Source organism: Elephas maximus, chromosome 17 (genome assembly GCF_024166365.1).
Source record: "Elephas maximus indicus isolate mEleMax1 chromosome 17, mEleMax1 primary haplotype, whole genome shotgun sequence".
NCBI lineage: Eukaryota > Metazoa > Chordata > Mammalia > Proboscidea > Elephantidae > Elephas > Elephas maximus.
In genome coordinates this window covers 83,785,340-83,804,653 of record NC_064835.1, presented here as the reverse complement: position 1 = coordinate 83,804,653, position 19,314 = coordinate 83,785,340, and the positions used below count along the sequence as shown (strand labels likewise).

General features: G+C 43.9%; 1 protein-coding gene across 6 annotated transcripts in view; it reads left to right on the top strand.

Moving 5' to 3' along the window:
- IL1R2 (interleukin 1 receptor type 2) overlaps nucleotides 1-19,314 on the top strand; it is a 96,796-nt gene that overhangs the window by 53,682 nt on the left and 23,800 nt on the right. The window contains exons 1-3 of one of the 6 annotated variants that reach the window (XM_049856332.1): nucleotides 1,204-1,411; nucleotides 14,041-14,148; nucleotides 17,841-17,953. The exons of 1 other annotated variant lie outside the window; for it this stretch is intronic. Coding sequence is in view for 2 of the 5 variants with exons in the window: in XM_049856330.1 (XP_049712287.1) it covers nucleotides 7,829-7,857 (29 nt within the window). In the remaining 3 variants the exon portion in view is untranslated. Of the gene's footprint in view, nucleotides 1-1,203; nucleotides 1,412-2,157; nucleotides 11,404-14,040; nucleotides 14,149-17,840; nucleotides 17,954-19,314 lie in introns of those variants that run through there. 4 more of the 6 variants (XM_049856334.1, XM_049856331.1, XM_049856330.1 and 1 more) reach the window with 4 other exon arrangements.

The window sequence follows — 19,314 nt, the reverse complement described above, 5'->3', positions numbered from 1 at the left end:
ACCACAAGGCCTTTGAGGTCTTGTCTAGTGCTGACAGCAGAGGATTTCAATCACCATGTGACCATAATACCTCAAAACATATTTTCTCCTTTTCAAAACGGGCGACTGAAAGCTTGACATAACTAATGCCATAATGATACTGTAGGTAACCTGTAAGTTTTTTTATTGCACCAACTGCACTGGTCTCTTTCCAAAGGGACGTGAGGCCTTCTTGACTCTTGCAACCTCGGTCTCCCTCCTCCTCTTTGTTCTCTTGGGAGATGGCCTTCAGCCTGCAAGATGGCAGCTAGGAAGGCTGCTTGGCACTTTTGGTCTGCAACTTTCTTTTCCTTATCTTGGTCAGAGTAAATTCGGCAGTCCGTTCCGCTAGCCGGGAGATTTTTATGTAAGTTTTTTTGCCTGTTACAAACATACAGATTAGAGTCCAGATGTCCCAAATATATATCTTTAGTTTAATACGGAGTTTCTTGTAGTTGTGATATATACTCATCCCACCATCTGTGGGCTCCGTGCTTGAAAACATTATGTAATCCTTGCAAAAATGCTACATAAGCTCTGATGTGAAAACTGCTTTCTGGGACTCCATAAAGACAGGCTGTGTTGCTGCCGGACTTGCCGTTGGTGTTACCTCCTAATAAACTTTCTCTCTCTTTCTGAGTTGGAGTACCTTTCATTGGCTCCACTGCACCAGGGCACAGACCCTAATCAGGTAATAACCAGGCTTGAGGGTGAACTGAAGGCAGAATTGAAGCTCGCCCTGAACTTATGGGTACCATGGATGACCAGGTTGGTGTATAACGAGCTCAGGTGCCTGGGCTCTGTCCTTTTCTAACTCCGCAGGGGTGACTTGTGGGGGAGAGAGGGGGAAAAGTCAGCAGCACCTTTGGGCTTGTAAGGACCTTTAGGAGACAGGTTTTGTACTTAGGGCAGAATATCCATTTCCAGACTATAACTATTCAGTTAGCCAAATTCCACAAACTGGAAGAAAGAATTGGAAAATCGCTCCCTTTCTTCACTTAACAATTGAAAAGGCCTCTTCTTCTCTTTAAAAGCACCATTGTTGGGCAAAATACGCATCACTTTCAAACCACCTCTCAGCTGGAAACACATAATTTTTAACGAGTCACAAAAAAATAGGGAAACTTACGCAGAGTTTCCTTCACCACTTCCCCATCTGGGTGATCACATACCCAGCACTGCAGCCCGGGGGGATGCTCCTCTGTGAGGAGGAAAAAGGTGTGTCCACCCCAACCCAGTTGGAGCGGAGTGACACAAGCCTGATTAGGAAATCCCTGGCCCAGAAGAGTATAAATCCCTACCTTGATTGCTGAGATTCCACCACAGGTGAAAGTCGAGACTGGCAGCCTTCCCCAGGCAAGGAGCCACAAGGTGAAAGAATGCAGAGCCGCAGGTAAGTGGCTTTTGAGAGAGAGAGAGATCTGGGGGTCAAGACACCTGGGGTCCCTTTCTAGATGGAACCTGAGCTTCTTCACCTTTGTGACCTTCTTCACCTGTGTGACTCTCACTGTGTTACCTTAAGTGATCCTTGAAAACCTCTGGGCCTCAGTCTCTCTGTCAAACAAAGGAGCTGGAGCATAGCGTCTCTAAGATTCTTCTAGGGGTCTAAGAGACAGGCAAAAGATGCCATGGAATCCAGCAAGAGGAAATCCATTGCCCCAGACAGGTTTCCACCTCCTGACAGACTGGACATCTGAGACTTAAGCTGAATTGAGAGGCTTTTTTCCTTGGAAGTCTCGTGGAATTTTCTAGTTTGCAATACTTTATTTATTTCAATAAGTGTAACTTTTCTCCTATGTGGACTTTCTGTGCGGACTTCATCCCAATGCCTGTGATTGTCTCTGAGAGGGAGCAGAGTGTGTCATAAAGTGTGTGGCCCCTGAAGTCAGATGGCCTGGATTCTGATTCCAGCTTTGTCTCTTACTAGCTGTGTGTTTTTAAAATCCAACTCACAGCGACCCGACAGGACAGAGTAGAACTGCCCCATAGGGTTTGCAAGGAGCAGCTAGTGCATTCAAACTGCTATTTGAAACATCCTCTCTTGAATCCCATTACCTTTTGGAGGCTTTTCCTCTTCTTAGAGTCTCAGCCCCCTCTGGGCCCACCCCCCCCCCCACCCTAAGCTCTGCTTCTAATATGTTGTGTTCTTGGTCAAGACCCTTCATGTCTCTGACTTTCCTTTTCTGTAAACTGGGCAGGTGAGTGCCCTCACCTTTCAACCCGTCTCAGCACTGCATGTCCAGAGTGGATGCTGCTGGCTTTTCCTTCCACAGTCCGTCCCAGCTCCATCCCATGCACCTGACCTCCCACTAAGCTTATATTTTCCCTTACCTATTTTCTCAGAGCACTGTCTTCCCAAGAGGTAGTGAGCCTCCACTAGCTCCATGTGGTATTCCCACATGCATAAACAGAAGAGAGTGCCTTCCCTTTAATCTCATTTAAAATTATGTCCATTTTAATTATATTTGTATTTTAGCACCGGTAGTTATCACAAGGAAACCCTGGTGGCATAATAGTTTGAATCCACCAGGCAGTTCTTGGAAACCATATGGGGCAGTTCTACTCTGTCCTGTAGGGTCGCTATGAGTCAGAATGAACTTGATGGCAATGGGTTTGGCTTAAAGGGAGTTATAAAAGGCAAGAAGGAAGCTCAGGCTAGGGGTTGGGAGTAGCTGGAAGGGTAATCTTTGTCCCATTTTGTTCTTCCTAGGCCTGGGAGCCCCCAGTGAGGCCTTTCCAGCAGACATGCCCCTCACCGTCCCCACCCCAACTTCCCACACTGGCCTGTTTGACAACTAAAGCCAGTTGTTAGGTTGATTCTGACTCATGGCGACCCTATGTGTGTCAGAGTAGAACTATGCACCGTCGGTGCTGCGATGACTGTTTTTACAGGATATTGATTGTATGAAGTGTCTGAATTTTGGGTAGGAAAAATAGAGATTTGGAAAATTTTTATTTGTTACACAGCCCAGTGCCGTCTGTATGTACCCAGAAACCCTGGTGGCGTAGTGGTTAAGTGCTACGGCTGTGAACCAAAGAGTCGGCAGTTCGAATGCACCAGGCGCTCCTTGGAAACTCTATGGGGCAGCTCTACTCTGTCCTGTAGGGTCGCTATGAGTTGGAATTGACTCGATGGCACTGGGTTTGGTTTGGGTTTTTGTTTACATGTGTATCAATAGACCCTGGTGGGGATTTTGGGGTAGATTAGTCGTACTTCATATGTACCACTCAACACTTAGAGTAGGCTTCAGGGAAAAAACAACAAATCCATACTGCCTACCGAAAATTCAGACACACTCAATGATTCAGCATGCTTTCATTAATGAAAACACATGTTATCAACAAAAAACTCAGCATAGAAAATAATTGGGTCACCAAAAGGTTAAACCCAGTGCTGCATGAGAATAATAGTGGGGGAGATGATGTTGAACCTCTAACTTCTCAGAGTCCCCTGCTCCAATGGTTCTCAGCCCTGGCTGAACACTAGAGTCATCTGGGGAGTTTTAAAAATCCCAGTCCCCTCTGGCACCCTGGACCAATTATATCAGCGCTCCTAGGGTGGGGCCTAGGCATCAGTAGTTATTAAGCTTCCCATGTGATTTCAATGTGCTACGAAGGTTGAAAACCACTGTCCTATTCCATTTCTTGGCACCTGGTGGCGCAGTGGTTAAGTGTTTGGCTGTTAACCACAAGGTTGGCAGTTCAAATCCACCAGCTGTTTCTTGGAAACCCTACGGGAAAGTTCTTCTGTGTCTTATAGGGTCACTAAGAGTTGAAATTGACTTGATGGCAATGGGTTTGGCTTTTGGGGCTTTATTCCGTTTCTTATCCTCTTCACTGCCCCATTCTTTATAAACTACTCAGAGACCACTTATTTCTCCCTTTAAAACCTGCCCCCCAAACCTGTCATTTATCCAACGGTCTTTACCTCGGTTTGGGCATCTGACCCACGAGTAGCATAAAGGATAATAATATAGCTTCTCAGGCCCTGCCTCAGACCTGCTAAATAGGTTCTCTGGGGAATTGTATTAAAGTCTGGGAATCTATATTAAACTCCGTTCAGGTGATTCTGGTGCATACGTTGGTTAAGGACTGCTGTTATATATTAAGCAAAAATAATTTCCTAAACACAAGGAGGCAAATAATTCTGGCCCTAGATTGTGAGTCAGAAGAGCCTAGCTTAACACCTGGATATTATCCCACTGTGAAACCTTACACACGTCACTTCACATTTCTGGACATCAGTTTCATCTATTAGATGGAAGAGTTAGATGAGAGAGAAGCGTGGCCCTTTGCCATTTTTAAGGACCCTTGGAAAATATTCATGGCCCAGACATTTTTCATGAAATATCAAGAGGAAGTTTAAGAATACCTGGATGTGATTGGAGGTTGCAAACTCGAGCGTATTCAGGCCCATACAGTCAAGTCAAATCTGTGTTGCTGCCCAATAGGGAGTGGTAGGGCCTGTGGCTAATGGAAAGAGCTTTTCCTTCTGAGAAAATTTTATTCCATTGAAAATAACACCAACACTCCTGGCTGAATAAAGCATATTCACAGGTTGGATTGGTCTGTGATCCCTTCAGATTTCAATTCCTGGACTAGCTTTAAATTTTTTTTGACAATATGATCTCATAACCACTAAGCTAAAGCAGTTGTCTTAGTATATCTAGTGCTGCTGTAACAGGAATACCACAAGTGGGTGGGTTTAACAAACAAAAGTTTATTCTTTCACAGTTTAGGAGGCTAGAAGTCTGAATTCAAGGCACCAGCTCTAGCGGAAGTCTTTCCCTCTGTCGGCTCTGGGGGAAGGTCCTTGTCATCAATCTTCCCCTGGTCTAGGAGTTTCTCAGCACAGGGATCCCAGGTGCTAAGGACACACTCTGTTCCTTGCTTTGCTTTCTTGGTGGTATGAGATCCCCTTGCCTTTCTGTTCACTTGTATCTTCTATATCGCAAAAGAAATTGACTCAAAATACAACCTAATCCTATAGATTGAGTCCTGCCTCACTTACATAACTGCCTTTAATCCTGCCTCATTAACATCATAAACCTTTGCCATGAAGTCCATTATGACTCATAGTGACTCTATAGGAGAGAGTAAAACTGCCCTGTAGAGTTTCTAAGGAGCCCCTGGTGGATTTGAACTGCCAACCTTTTGGTTAGCAGCCGTAGCACTTAACCTCTATGCCACCATATCATAGAGGTTAGAATTTACTGTCACGTCAGGTCACAAAATTGTGGACAACCACACAATACTGAGAATCATGACCTAGCCAAGTTGACACATATTTTGGGGGGACACAATTCAATCCATGACAGGGATGAAGGTCAAATCCTGGCCCCGCAGCTTCTATTTGTGTGACCTTGGATAAGTTATTTGGAGCCCCTGCGTGGTACAAATGGTTAAGTGCTTGGCTATTAACTGAAAGGTTGGCAGTTCAAATACGCTCAGAGGCACCTTGGGAAAAAGGCCTGGCAATTTGCTTCTGAACCATCACATTTGCTGAAAACCCTGTGGAGCATAGCTCTAATCTGACACATATGAGGTTACCATGAGTTGGAATCAACTCAGTGGCAACTGGTTTGTTTTTTGGTTTTGGCCAAGTTATTTAACTTCTGAACACCTTGATTTCTTCATCTATAAAATGAAAATAGTACTATATAATTCATAAAATGCTAGGAAAATTAAAAGAAATAATGGATGTCAAGACTTTTCCCAGTGCCTGGCACATGATGGGTGTTCACCTATGTTAGCTGTCATCATCATCATCATTAACACCACCATTATAAGATTATAAGTTTCAGACTCTAGCTCAAGAGGGCCGGGGTGATCAGGGCCCAGTGATTAATAACTCTGCTCTCACACCATGTAGACATCTTCCTACTTTGCTTAATGATAAAAACCCATTGACATTGAGTTGGACTTACAGCGATTATATAGGACAGAGTAGAACTGCCCCATAGGTTTTCCAAGGAGCAACTGGTAGATTTCAAGTGCCGACCTTTTGGATAGTAGCCATAGCTCTTAAACACTGTGCCACCAGGGCTCCTTTGTTTAAGGATGAGCCAGTTGTAAAGATCAATGCTTCTCAAAATCACCTGGGCATCTTGATTACTCTCAGATTCTGATTCAGCATGTCTGAGGTGGGGCCTGAGATTCTGCATTTATCAGAAGAGATGCCTGTGCTGCTGGTCCTTGGACCACACTTCGAGTGGCAAGGCTCTTGGAAATTCTAGAAGGGATCACCTTATTTCAGAGCACAGAAAAAGTTAATGTAAAGCTGTGGGTGGATTCTAAATTTAAAAAAAATGACTAAGGTAGGCAGAATTTTAAGATGACCCCCACTGGCCCATGTTTTTATATAATCCCCTCCTCTTGAGTGAGGAGCACCTGTGAATATGTTGGAGCATTGCTCTGGTGATTAGGTTATCTTATCTGGCAAAGATGAAGGAATTTGGCAGATATAACTAAGGTCCCCAGTCAGTTGACTTCAAGTTAATCAAAAGAGAGGTTATCCTGGCTGGGTCTGACATATTCAGGCAAGCACTTTAAAAGTGTTGATAAAGAATATTGAATATACGATGAACTGCCAGAAGAATGAACAAATCTGTCTTGGAAGAAGTACAGCCACAATGCTCCTTGGAGGTGTAGATGGCGAGACTTCGTCTCACGTACTTTGGATGTGTTATCAGGAGGGACCAGTCCCTGGAGAAGGACATCATGCATGGTAAAATAGCAGATCAGTAGAAAAGAGGGAGACCCTCAACGAGACGGATTGACACAGTGGCTACAACAATGGGCTCAAGTGTAGCAAAGATTGTGAGGATGGTTTAGGACCAGGCAGCATTCTGTTCTGTTGAATGGACTCAACAGCACCTAGTAAGAACAACTTTAAAAGAGGCTCAGAGTTAACAAGCCAGACAGGTTGAAAGCAGCATCAGGTCCTGTCTTCTTGGCCTTGAAGGAACAAACTACTGTGTCCTGGAGAGGCCCATGTGGCAGCAAACAGAGGGTGGCCTTTAGGAGCCAAGGCCAGCCTCTGGATGACAGCCAGCAAGAAAGAGGGACCCTGAGTTCCAAGAAGGAATATAGCCCAGCCAAAATCTTGTGCGATGCTGAGTAGGGCCCAAACATCTGACCTTCAAATCTGTGAGCTAATGAATGAGTATTGTTTCAAGTCTCTAAGTTTGTGGTAATTTGTTATACAGCAATAGAAAGCTAATACAATTTCTTAATCCTTCTGCATTGCTGTGGGTACCAGTCCAAGTTATACTACAGAAATAACTTTAAAAAAAGATCTTGGTACCTTAACACAGCACGAGTTCATTTCTCATTCATGCTACATAATCCCCATTGCTCAGTTTGGTCAGACTGGGATGACTCATCATAGTCGTTCAAGGAACCAGGTCAGCTTCAAAACAGAATTTACAGATATCATCTACTGGATTCTCATTGTTTTGATATGAGAACTGAGGGTTTGAGGAATTATTATTATTTAACAAAAAGAGAAAGAGACATAGCAGGAACACTCAAGTGGGTCAGTAGATGTGTCTTGACCATCCTATGATGCTGAGGTATACCATCAAGGGTTCTGGCGTCACCATGGTGGGAGAAGAGAGGGCTGGAGAATACAGCAACGGCAATTAAGTCTTTGGCCTGGAAGCGACATATGCTCTTGGTGCTCACTGTTCATTGGCTGTACCTTGTCATATGACCATCCCTAACTTTAAGGGTGCAGAGAAGTGAAACCCTGTGCATACTCCAAAGTAGAAAAGATATTGGTATATCTACCACATTCTGTTCATTGGTCATGTCAGTTGGAGTTGTGGGGAAAAGAAGGTAAGATTTTTAGATGGCCAAGCTTCACGGAGCTGTTCTCATCACAGGGAATAAACTGGGGTCGGCAGTTTGAATCCACCAGGCGCTCCTTGGGAACTCTATCGGGCAGTTCTACTCTGTCCTATAGGGTCGCTATGAGTCAGAATCGACTGGACAGTGGGTGGTTTTGAGTAGCATCTGCAAACTGGCAGTGGGTGGTTTTGAGTAGCATCTGCAAACCAAGAGAAGTCAGAGGGGGTGAATATGCAAATGGAAAAACATTTACCTACAGCCCCGGACTACAGCAAAAGGTTTCCTGGAGGGACTTTCTGAATCTGTGGAAACCCCGATAAGTCTGGGGTTGTTTTCAGGCTAAAGGCTGAGCTTTCTTGTGGTGAGGGATTTCCCAACATGTTAATATAGACAACAATCTCTTAGGTTAGAATGAGTTTTCACTCATTTTTTCAGGTTGACTTTTATCTGCTCTCATGAATACTGGGCTCAGTCAGTAAAGCTGCTGTTCTCTGTGACCCCAAAGAAGGACTCATTCTAGGTGGGCACAATTTCCAGACAGCAGAAGACAATCTTTCAAAGCATAAAAAGAAAATCCCATCTGTTTTTACATTTTGACATTTTGGAAGGAAATATTTCTAAACTCTATGTACGTGGTGAAAATTTCTACTCACTACCTATAGGGTTGCTATGAGTTGGAATCGACTCGACGGCAGTGGGTTTGGTTTTTGTTTTTACAAACCTATGCCAAAAAATGTATTTTTAGTAACTTCTCTAATAAGAATCTTGTTTGTCTCCTAAGGTCCCATCTCAATAAAAAAAAAAAAAAATTTTAGTAACTTCTCTAATAAGAATCTTGTTTGTCTCCTAAGGTCCCATCTCAATAGGAAAGGTAAATTAAATTACCAGTACACATTATCTCCATTTGGTGGGCTTCAATCTTCTTCTTTTGGGTTTACTCAGGCTCTTTAGGGTAGGTGCTCAGTCTTTCAGAGTTTCTCACAGAGCCTCTTCTAGCCAGAAAGGTATCTGAGACTAATAGGAAGATGATGTAGCACAGGGAATTGTGGGGAGGGTAACTGATTTACACTTGCTGACCTGGGGGTCTTCACTGGCTTCCATGGAGATATCTTGGACCGGTCTGGTCCCTGGATGTTCTGCTGAATCTGCTACTGAGGTTTGTGGCTGGGAAAACCCACGATCTTATCCTTCAGCTGAGTCAGAGTCAGAGCTACCAATGACTGGGCCCTGCTCTGCCTCTCTGGCTGCACAGGTCTTCTGAGTCTTGGCCATGGCCTCGTTTTTCTCTTGGCTTAGACTGTTTACCCGTGGATGTGATAGTCAAAATATTTAACTACCAGTAGGGCATAAGTACCAGCCAATCAGAAAACATGTGGCCACACTTGTTGCTGGACTATGGGGAAGTCTGGGGGATTTTAGGGGAGCACTGAGGCACCTGAGGTAGCTGACTGGAGTGCTCAGGGGCTTACCCACCAGTAAGGAAGTATTTTCATGGTTCGCCACACTGCTGTTTGCTGACTGACCACCCCGTAGCCTGGGCTGTAGGTCCCCTTGCCCTTCATCACGGCAGCTCCAAGGCAGCCCAGATCTCAACCTTCCCCTAGTCCCCACTGGAAGTACAGGGGACTGTCTGGATCTTTTCCCTCTCTGCTAAGAACTGAGGCAAGAAAGGACACGATTAAAGTAATCGATATCACTAAATTGTACACCTGGCAAATGTGTTATACGTGTTTTTACAACAGTAAAAACAAAACAAAACAAAAAACTGAGGCACATAGGGAACTAACCCTGGAATCCCTTCTACCTAAGCATGCCACATCTTTATTCCCATTCTTCTGTAGCTTCCCCATCTTGGTAACCACTCTTTGCAAGGTGGGACTCCTCTAGAAACCCAATTTGGAAGCAGAGCAACAGTTTTGAATCCAGAATAAGTGGCAGGAGTATCTACCTGCTTCCTCTTTCAACTTCCCTCCTTTCATCCAGGAACCCAAAGGGCCTTTTTCTTCTACTTCCCCTTCCAACCAAGAAGGAACTTCCTCTACATCATATCCACTTCCCTCCTTTCTGTGGGGCCTTTGTTCTTCCCCTTTCCTGGGGCTATAGTGGCAGAAGCATCACAGTCCAAGAAGGGAAACATACTGCAAATCAATGAAAATATGATCCTAATTGCATATATTGCCCTATGCTAGAAAAAGAGGATTCTGAACAAAATTTAAACCTCTCTTTATGACTCCGGGAAATCACTAGGAACATCAACTATTTTGTGCTTTAACATCATTGTACCCTTAAGAGAGCACAGTGGGATGGAGGGAACCATTTATGTGCACCCTTAAAGGCCCAGATGGCTGCACTCTTTGCTCCTTACATCGGTTTTAGTGGTTTTGCTGTCTCTTCCTTTGTAATCGGGTGTTACGAATTGAATTGTGTTCCCCCAAAATATGTGTTGTAAATCCTAACCTCTATGTCTGTGGTTGTAATCCCCATTGCCAATGGGTGGTCTTTGTTATGTTAATGAGGAAGGATTAGTGTAGGGTGTATCTTGAATCAATCTCTTTTGAGATATAAAAACAGATTAAGCAAGAGAAGCAGAGATGGGGGAAGAGAGGTGCCAAGCCACATGAAGACTGCCCAGGAACAGAAACTTAAAGAGACAAGGACCTTCCTCTGAGCTGACAGAGAGAAAGCCTTCCCCTGGAGCTGGCACCGTGAATTCAGACTTTAACCTCCTAAACTGTGAGAAAATAAATTTCCATTAAAGCTATCCACTTGTGGTATTTCTGTTACAGCAGCACTAGATAACACTGGGCAATCAGTTGACACTTCTTTCTGTATATTTTCTTCCAGAGTCCTCTCCTTCTTTCTAATTTGCTACCTCTAACCTTCCTTAGATTGAGAATTCTGGTCATCTGGTGCTACATAACAAGCTTCCCCAAAACTTAGTGACTTAAAACAACAACCATTTTACTATAACTCACAAATTTTATAGGTCAGGAATTTGAGAAGGGCTCAGCTAGGCTTTTTTTCCACTCCATGTGGTTTGTTATAGTTCTAACAGTGGTACTTAGCTGTTGGCACTTATGTGACTGATGCCATTGAGGGGATTCCTGGAAGGCTAGTCATAGCTGGGACTGTCAACCAGAGCACCTACGCATGGCCTTCTTAGCAAGGTGGTCTTGGGGTAGTCTGACTGTTTACAGCCTGGCTGGCTTTCCTCAGAGCAGGTATCCCAAGAAAATCAGGTGGAAGCTGCATGACTTTTTCTGACTTAGCCTCAGACATCACACAGCATCACTCCTGCTGCATTCTATTGGTTACACGAGAGTCACAAGTCCAGCCCAGATTCAAGGGAGGTGAATTGGACTCCACCTTCTGATGTCAAAGTGGTATAGTTATATTGCAGAAGACCATGTGGGATGGAGGATATTGTCCTGGCTATCTTTGAAAAATACAACCTGCCACTCTGAGAAGCAAATAGTCACGTTCCTGCTCGTAAAGAGAAAAGTGGTCCTCAACAAGGGCTTGAGAGCTTCTTCTGTGAGTAAAATACATATGCTTTTGTGCCAGGATCCTATGGCTATTTTTCAGCTCTTTAGATTTTTCTTGCCGTTTCTTCTGTCTGAATTATGTTTTAGGTGGACAAGTTTTCTGGATGATTGATTATTCAAATATTTGAGGCACTTGCTATACTCAGGTTAGAAGAGAAATTTGGAGAGTGAAAGCATCACTTGGTTTAAAGGGTATGCATCTGCTCACAACCAATCCCTGTCTCACGCCAATACAGAGCATCCGGTTGCTAATTCACACGACTCGGTGAATGTCCCCGTAGAGCAGAACTCCAATACCCAGGAGAATGCAGGAGTTCTGAGTTTTGGCTCTGCCACTTGCTAGCTATGGGACCTTAAGCAAATGAGCTGACCCAGTTCAGTTCAGTGGTTGTCTGATTAAGCCCCCTGACTTGGTGTTTTAGAATTTGAAACAGCGTCCCGGACTGAAGCCTAAACTCAAATCCAGATTGACTTAGAATCCTGGGGTTTTACACTTGGGAGGGATTTCGTTGCTCTCACCAGCCTAACCCTTGCTTTTTAGATATGAAGAAACTGTGACCAGACTGATTCAATGGCTTGCCTAACATCACATAACTAATTAATGGTAGAGTGAAGACTGGAACCTGGTTTCAACCTCCAGTTCCAAGTGCTCAAACACTCTACCACTAAGGTGTTAGTCTGAATGAAGACATTTGAAATCTTAGAACACGTGTATGTGTATTTATGATTGTGTGTTTATGTGTAAACATATTTCCATAATATGGATTTATGCACAAGGGTTTATTGATAGCGTTATGTAAAGTTGCACATACGGTGACTGTTGTTTGCTAAGTTACTGACGATGCTACTAGAAAGTTCTCAGGCTGTGGGATGGACCTTAAGCAAGAATTAGGCAGAATGCAAAGAGAGTGGAAGATTTGACTTCTCATCTAGGTTCTGCCCACTCTATGATCTTGAGCAAGTTACTTACCTCTCTGAGTTTCTGGTTCTGCTTCTGTAAAATGCTGACAAGAGCCATCCTTCTTGACTGCTTTCTCTTTACCAGCACAGTTCTAAGCTTTTTACATATCGTATGTCATCTAATCCCCCTTTGATGGCAGTCAGGTTACGCCCATTTTAGCTCCAGATGAGAGAACTGAGCCTCAGAGAGGTACACTGACCTGCCCTGACCACTCAGCTGGCAAGGAAGAGAGGCGGGATTCACATTCAGCCTGTCAGGCTTTTTTCTCTTCTTCTCTGTACAGACTTCCCTAGCTCACAAGACTTTTGGAAGGTCCTGACAGACTTCTTCTGAGCTGCCCCAGAGGGTGGAATCTGACCAATGGGTGGAGGTTCGAGGGAGGCAAATGTGGACTCAAATGACAGGGAAGTTTCTGATCATGGGAACTTTCTAAGACTGGAGGTGTCCACTGAGGGAAGTGCTAAGCTTGGCCATCTGTGGGGAATTCTGGATTTGGGGTGTACTATTCGAGTGGGTACCTGAACTTAATGGCTTCTGAAACCCCCCAGCTCCAGTTTTTAAATTTTTTTTTATTGTGCTTTAGATGAAGGTTTACAGAGAGGATTAGTTTCTGATTAAAAAATTAATAGCGATATTGTTTTGTGACATTGGTTGCCAACCCTACGACGTGTCAACACTCTCCTCTTCTCGACTTTGGGTTCCCCATTTCCATTCATCCAGCTTTCCTGTTCCCTCCTGCCTTCTCCTCCTTGTCCTGTCTTGTATACGTGGTTGATCTAGTTCCAGGTTTTGATGCTTCTACAGAGCAAAGAAAGAGTACCAAGACTGAGGATTGTGTAGGCTTGTGTTTACATCCTACTTTATCATCTCATTAGCTCTATGGCCTTGGGCAAGTTACTTAATGTATTTAAGTCTATCTCTATTGCTTCATGTTTATAATGGGGATGATGTGCTCTACCAGCTTCACGAGTTTTGTCCTCTGAGTGGTACAGACCAGGGGATCCGTCTTACACAAGTATCAGGCTGGGAGTGTTTGAAGCCTGGTTGATTCACACTGTTAGTACTTAGGGCCTCGTGGCTAGTTTCCTCATCAGTCACTTTGAAGGAGGATGTTGACTATTCTGGGACTAGGAGAGTAGTCTTGTGGGGTGTCAGCCTGTGGGAGAACCTGTTGCCTGGTGTAGGAGGAAGGGGAAGGGAGCCTCTCTCAGCTGATGGCCCAGCCTCCTGGGGCCTCTCAATGACTCAGCCTTACTGGGAGTGGAAATTGTGAATCGAGTATTTGAATGAATGGGAAGATGCGTTGCTTTATTGAAGTGCCTCTGAGTCAGTGGTTCTTAGAGCAGAAGTTGATCAAGTTCAAATATTTGATGGGGAAAGAGTGGATTTAGTGAAAATGCTGTTTTGTTGGCAAAAAGCGGTATGTGAAGAGAGTGTGTAGCCCTTGGTGGAATCATGTTTTAGCCTCTCTAGGTTTGCCCCTCTGAGAGTCAGCCCAACATGACCCAAAGCCACGGCTTTCCAGTGAACAGTTCCATTTTCCTGGCCCCACCAGGGAGCGGGGAACATGGTTTAAATGACATAAAACAAACAAACAAAACAAAAAACTCAAAAAATCATTACCATGGAGTCAACGCCAACTCATGGCAATCCCATGTGTTACAGAGCACAGCTGAGCGACGTAGGGTTTCCTGGCTGTGATCTTCACGGAAGCAGATCACCGGGCCTTTCGTCAATGGTACTGACCGGTGGGTTCAACGCATCAACCTTTAGGTTAGCAGGAGAGCACAGGCCATGTGCGCCACTCAGGAACCTTGTAAAGGACACTTTGGGGCTGTAATTCTAACGTGGCCAAGCAGACCAGAAGCCATCCTACTGTGCTGCTTGGAGACTGAATTTTCTTAATTCTGGAAAAAAGAAAATCAGTTTTTTTCTTTTCTGTAGAACAAAAATAATCTGTGGACAACCATCAATGGTTCTGCTTTGAGCCAGAACATTTTTTCCACAAAAGCCGCCTCAAATGTGGTCATGTATCTGCACCTTGAGGGTCTTCTCTACTCCCTAAACTCTTAAAAACCTGTGCTTTCCAGAGGCTTAGTTCAAAAATACTTTTTATATTACTTCAGCTTTGACTTAAAAAATTTCCAACATTAATTTTGATATAAATGTTTACTTTTCCATGAATTTGAGAAGGGTTTTATACCATGTTCCTGAAGGAGTATGCTTGGACTTTTAGAAATTTATTTTCCAAACTGGGAATGAGTAAATTCTATGTTTATGGCACGATAGCTATTTGACTTTATTAATATTCAAAAACTGCCAGCTTGTTTTTATTTTCTGGAGGCATGTGCCACACGACTCAGAGAGATTGGACAGTTGCCTAGAAACTCCTTGGAATGAAGCGAGGATGGACATAAAGAAAAGTTGATCTTTTGGGTAAATTAAGTCTGCTGTTCATTGTTAGGTGCGGTCCAGTTGGTTCCGACTCACAGAGACTATACACACACACACACACACACACTCATGAATCTGTCTGTCTATATATGTGCATGGAGTGCTGGTAGTGTAGTGGTTAAGAGTTTGGCTGCAAACCCAAAGGTCAGCAGTTTGAATCTACCAGCCACTCCTTGGGAACCCTATGGAGCAGTTCTGCTCTCTCCTGTAGGGTCGCTATGAGTCAGAATCTACTCGATGGCACTGCGTTTGGTTTGCTTTTGTATGTATATATGCAGTTATTGTTGTTAGGTGCTCTCAGGTCATTTCCAATTCATAGCGACCTTATGTACAAGAGAACAAAACACTGCCCGGTCCTACACCATCCTCACACTCATTGCTATGTTTGAACCCATTGTTGCAGCTCTGTGTCGTTCCATCTCGTCCAGGGTCTTCCTCTTTTTCACTGACCCTCTACCAAGCGTGATATCCTTCTCCAGGGACTGGTCCCTCCTGATTGCATGTCCAGTATACCTGAGATGAAGCCTTGCCATCCTTGCTTCTAAGGAGCATGCTGGCTGTACTACTTCCAAGACGGATTCGTTTGTTCTTCTGGCAGTTCATGGTATATTCAATATTCTTTGCCAATACCATAACTCAAAGACACCAATTTTTCTTCAGTCTTGGTTATTCATTGTCCAACTTCAACATGTACATGAGGTGATTGAAAATACCATGGCTTGGGCCAGGCACACTTTAGTCTGCAAAGTGACATCTTTGCTTTTTAACACTTGAAAGAGGTCTTTTGCAGCAGATTTGCCTAATGCAATACATTATTTGATTTCCTGACTGCTACTTCCATGAGTGTTGATTGTGGATCCAAGTAAAACAAAATCCTTGACAACTTCCATATTTCCTTCATTCATCATGATGCTGCTCATTGGTCCAGTTGTGAGGATTTTCATTTTCTTTATGGTGAGGTGTAATCCATGCTGAAGGCTGTGGTCTTTGATATTCAACAGTAAGTTTTTGAAGTCCTCTTTGCTTTTAGTAAGCAAGGTTGTTATTGAGTCTTCTTCCGCTCCTGATGCCCTGTTCTTCTTCATACAGTCCAGCTGCTTAGATTATTTGCTCAGCATATAGGCTGAATAAGTATCATAGAAGGATGCAACCCTGATACAAACCTTTCGTGACCTTACACCACGCAGTATTCCCTTGTTCTGTTTGAATCACTGCTTCTTGATCTATGTACAGGTCTCACATGAGCATATCTAAGTGTTCTGGAATTCCCGTTCTTCCCAGTGTCATCCATAATTTGTTATGGTCCACACAGTTGAATGCCTTTGCATAGCAAATAAAGCACAGGTAAGCATCTTTCTGATATTCTCTGCTTTCTGCCAAGGTCCATCTGACGTCAGCAATGATATTCTTCTTCCCACATCTTCCTCTGAATCTGGCTTGAATTTCTGGAAAGGGGCGGGGAGAGAGAGAGAGAGAATTAAAGTTAGAATAAGGTAAATTCCAGAAAAGGTGAATCATTTGTTGGTGAACTAGGTAAGAGATACGCTGACGTTCATGGTATTATTCTTTCAACTTTTCAAAATTAAATTCAAAGGTCAAGTAAATGCCTATATACTCTCCAAAAACCCCGGCTGCTGTCGGGTTGACTCCAACTCCTGGCAACTCGGCATTTGTCAGAGTGGAACCGTGCTCTGTGGGGTTTTCAGTGGCTGATTTTTCAGAAGCAGGTTGCCAGACCTTTCTTCCGAGGAGCCCCTGGCTGGACTGGAACCTCTAACCCTTCAGTTAGCAGCCTAGTAAATTAACTATTTGCACCACACGGATATTTAGTCCACATATATTTCCCACGAGCAGAAGCCTGAGGCAAGAGGCTGGCACCTGGGGGTCAAAGGCAAGTGATGATGACCTGCGACCTTGTGAGTGCTGGCCGGGGCTGCTGTGTGCCCTGCCCACGGGTCAGGCCCTTCCCCCACTGTATTCTTTCTTGCTTTCCTCAACTCTTCACATATACCCCCTCCCCCTCATCTGCTTGTGTCTGGCCCTGCGTTTCATACTGTCTCTCTGTTTCCTTATATTGAAACCAGAAAATCTAAACCCATTTCTGTCAAGCCAATTCCAACTCACAGTGACCCCATAGTGTCGTAATCTTTACGAAAACAGATTGCCACATCTTTCTCCTGCGGAGTGACTGGTGGGTTCGAACTGTCGACGTTTTGGTTAGCGGCCGAGCGCTGTGAGTCAGGTAAAGTGTGTTATAGGACCAAAACAAACAAACAAAAAAATCAAACACCTCTAACTCAAATACTTGGAAGAAGCTGCTCTTGAAATGTTATTCTCCCGGTAAGCAGGTCAATTCAGCAGAAATTTTAAGTTGTCTGTGTCTTAAAAATGCATTTCAAGAAACTAAGGCAGGAGAATAGTGATTTCCTACAAACCTCTGTAAAACATTCTTTCTTCCCTAGGCCGGCCAAAGACTTTCTCCTTCCCACAACATGGCAACTTTGGTTCCAACCTGTTTCTGAGGTTTTGATTATCAAAAACTATCACTACTATGTGTTCTTGGTTAAAGTGTCTGAAGCCGCTTCCTGGAAAGGTCACAATGAAACAGTTATTTTGTCAAAGTCCACAGAGTGGAAATCAGGACAATTCCTTTTGGCTGGGGAGGTGGGAGGCTAGGGAGTAGGGGTTTATTTGAGGAGGAAAACATTATAGGATCCTGTCTATTGGAACAGAGTCCTTGCTGAGTTGATCTCTCACTTCTCATACTGATCAGCCGTGTGATTTTTAGAAGAAATTTAACTTCAGACTTACTTTCGCCTGTATGTAACAGGAAGGGTTTGGACTGGATTTCTCTAAGATTCTGCCCAACTTTGTAGCTCTGTGACGTTTCAGGTAGCAGCTGCACCTCAGTGAATACAGTCTGACTTTCTGGTACTCAAGTAATTTTAAACATGGTTTGCAAACCTTTGTATCGCCTGAGGCTAATGTCAGTCACGACATATTTCACACAGCTTGAACCTGAAAGAACATCAGGCTGTGGGGAGTCTTTTCATCTGAGGGGAGGCCGCACAGCTCATCCTGCCTTTGAGTCGAAGTGACTTTTTAGAGTCAGTCAACAGAAAAGGTATGTTTGAATCCAGTTGAGCAACAGGATGAGGGCTGGTGAGACCCTAGCACCTGCCAGAACTGGCAGGGCTCCTATCCCAGGTCCTCTTCATAGATTCTGGAAAGGCAATGTATTGGGATTAGGTTTGGCTGTGAATAACAAGCTTAAGCATGTAAAAGAAGGAAGTCCAAGGTGGAGGGGCAGCTTCACAAAGCCATCAAGGACTCAGGGTCCTTCCCTCTTGTTGCCCCACCACTTTTAGCAAGATGGTCCATGATGTGCTATAATCGCACCATGATATCCACACTGAACCAGCAGCAAGGAAAACTACAAGAGAAAAGGCTTCTCTTAGACCTTTTTTTTTTTTTTTATACCTAGGGAGGACCATATATTTCCACTTACATTTCGTAGGTCAAAATGTTGTCACATGGTCACTCTTAGTTGCAAAGGAGGATGGGGAATGTAGTCATTATTTGGGGTGGCCATATGCCCAGTTAAAAGCCAGGGGTTGTATTATTGCAGAAGCAGGGAGGATAGGTATTGGGGGAGGAAACTAGCAACCACAGTATACTTTAGAAGAGCAAGGGTTTTGAATTGGTGGTTCTTGGCTAAATTCCATCTCCTGCTCACTAGCTGTAAGACCTTGGCCAAGCCATTTAACCTCTATGACATTCTCTATCACGTCATCTGTAAAATGAGCATAATATTTCATGAGAATGAAATGAATGCATAAATATTCAGTATTTAGCACAGTAGCTATTCCCCTCATACCAGGTCCTACATCAGCATCCTTGACTTCATTGATTTATTTGGCCATGTGGTATTGGTCGTAAATGGTACATTTAACTCCTACTTCTTTCATGTCCTTACTAGAGAACTAGTAAATCTGGCTGGGACCAGTACAGTTGGCTCATGATCATCTAATGCCTGTCCAAAGAGTTTGATAGTTTATGTGGTGCCAACCATGTGGCCTGACAAACCCAAGGGTGAGGTTAGAGGTGAAGTTACAGGACATATTTGCACTTCAGAAATGTGTGAAGGATAAAGACCGTGTAGAAGTATGAACAGCTTAGGGGAAAAGCTCATCCAAACAAACAAACAAAATCCCATGGCGATCGAGTTGATTCTGATTCATAGTGCACCCAGCCAAGAGAAAAAGCTCAGGTTCTTCACTTTCTCTTCCATGGCACCTTGTCACCAGAAGGGGGAGCTCAGACCAAAATGCTGACCCTACAGGTTCTGATGGTTTCTGACTGGCAAGGGAGGATTTCTAGAGTCAGTTCCTCAGTTTGCCAATCCTGCTCTGGCCAGTAAGAACTACCCAGGGTTCCTGCAAACCATTCAGAAGGACGTCTGTTCCAGGAGAAGAGAACAACTCA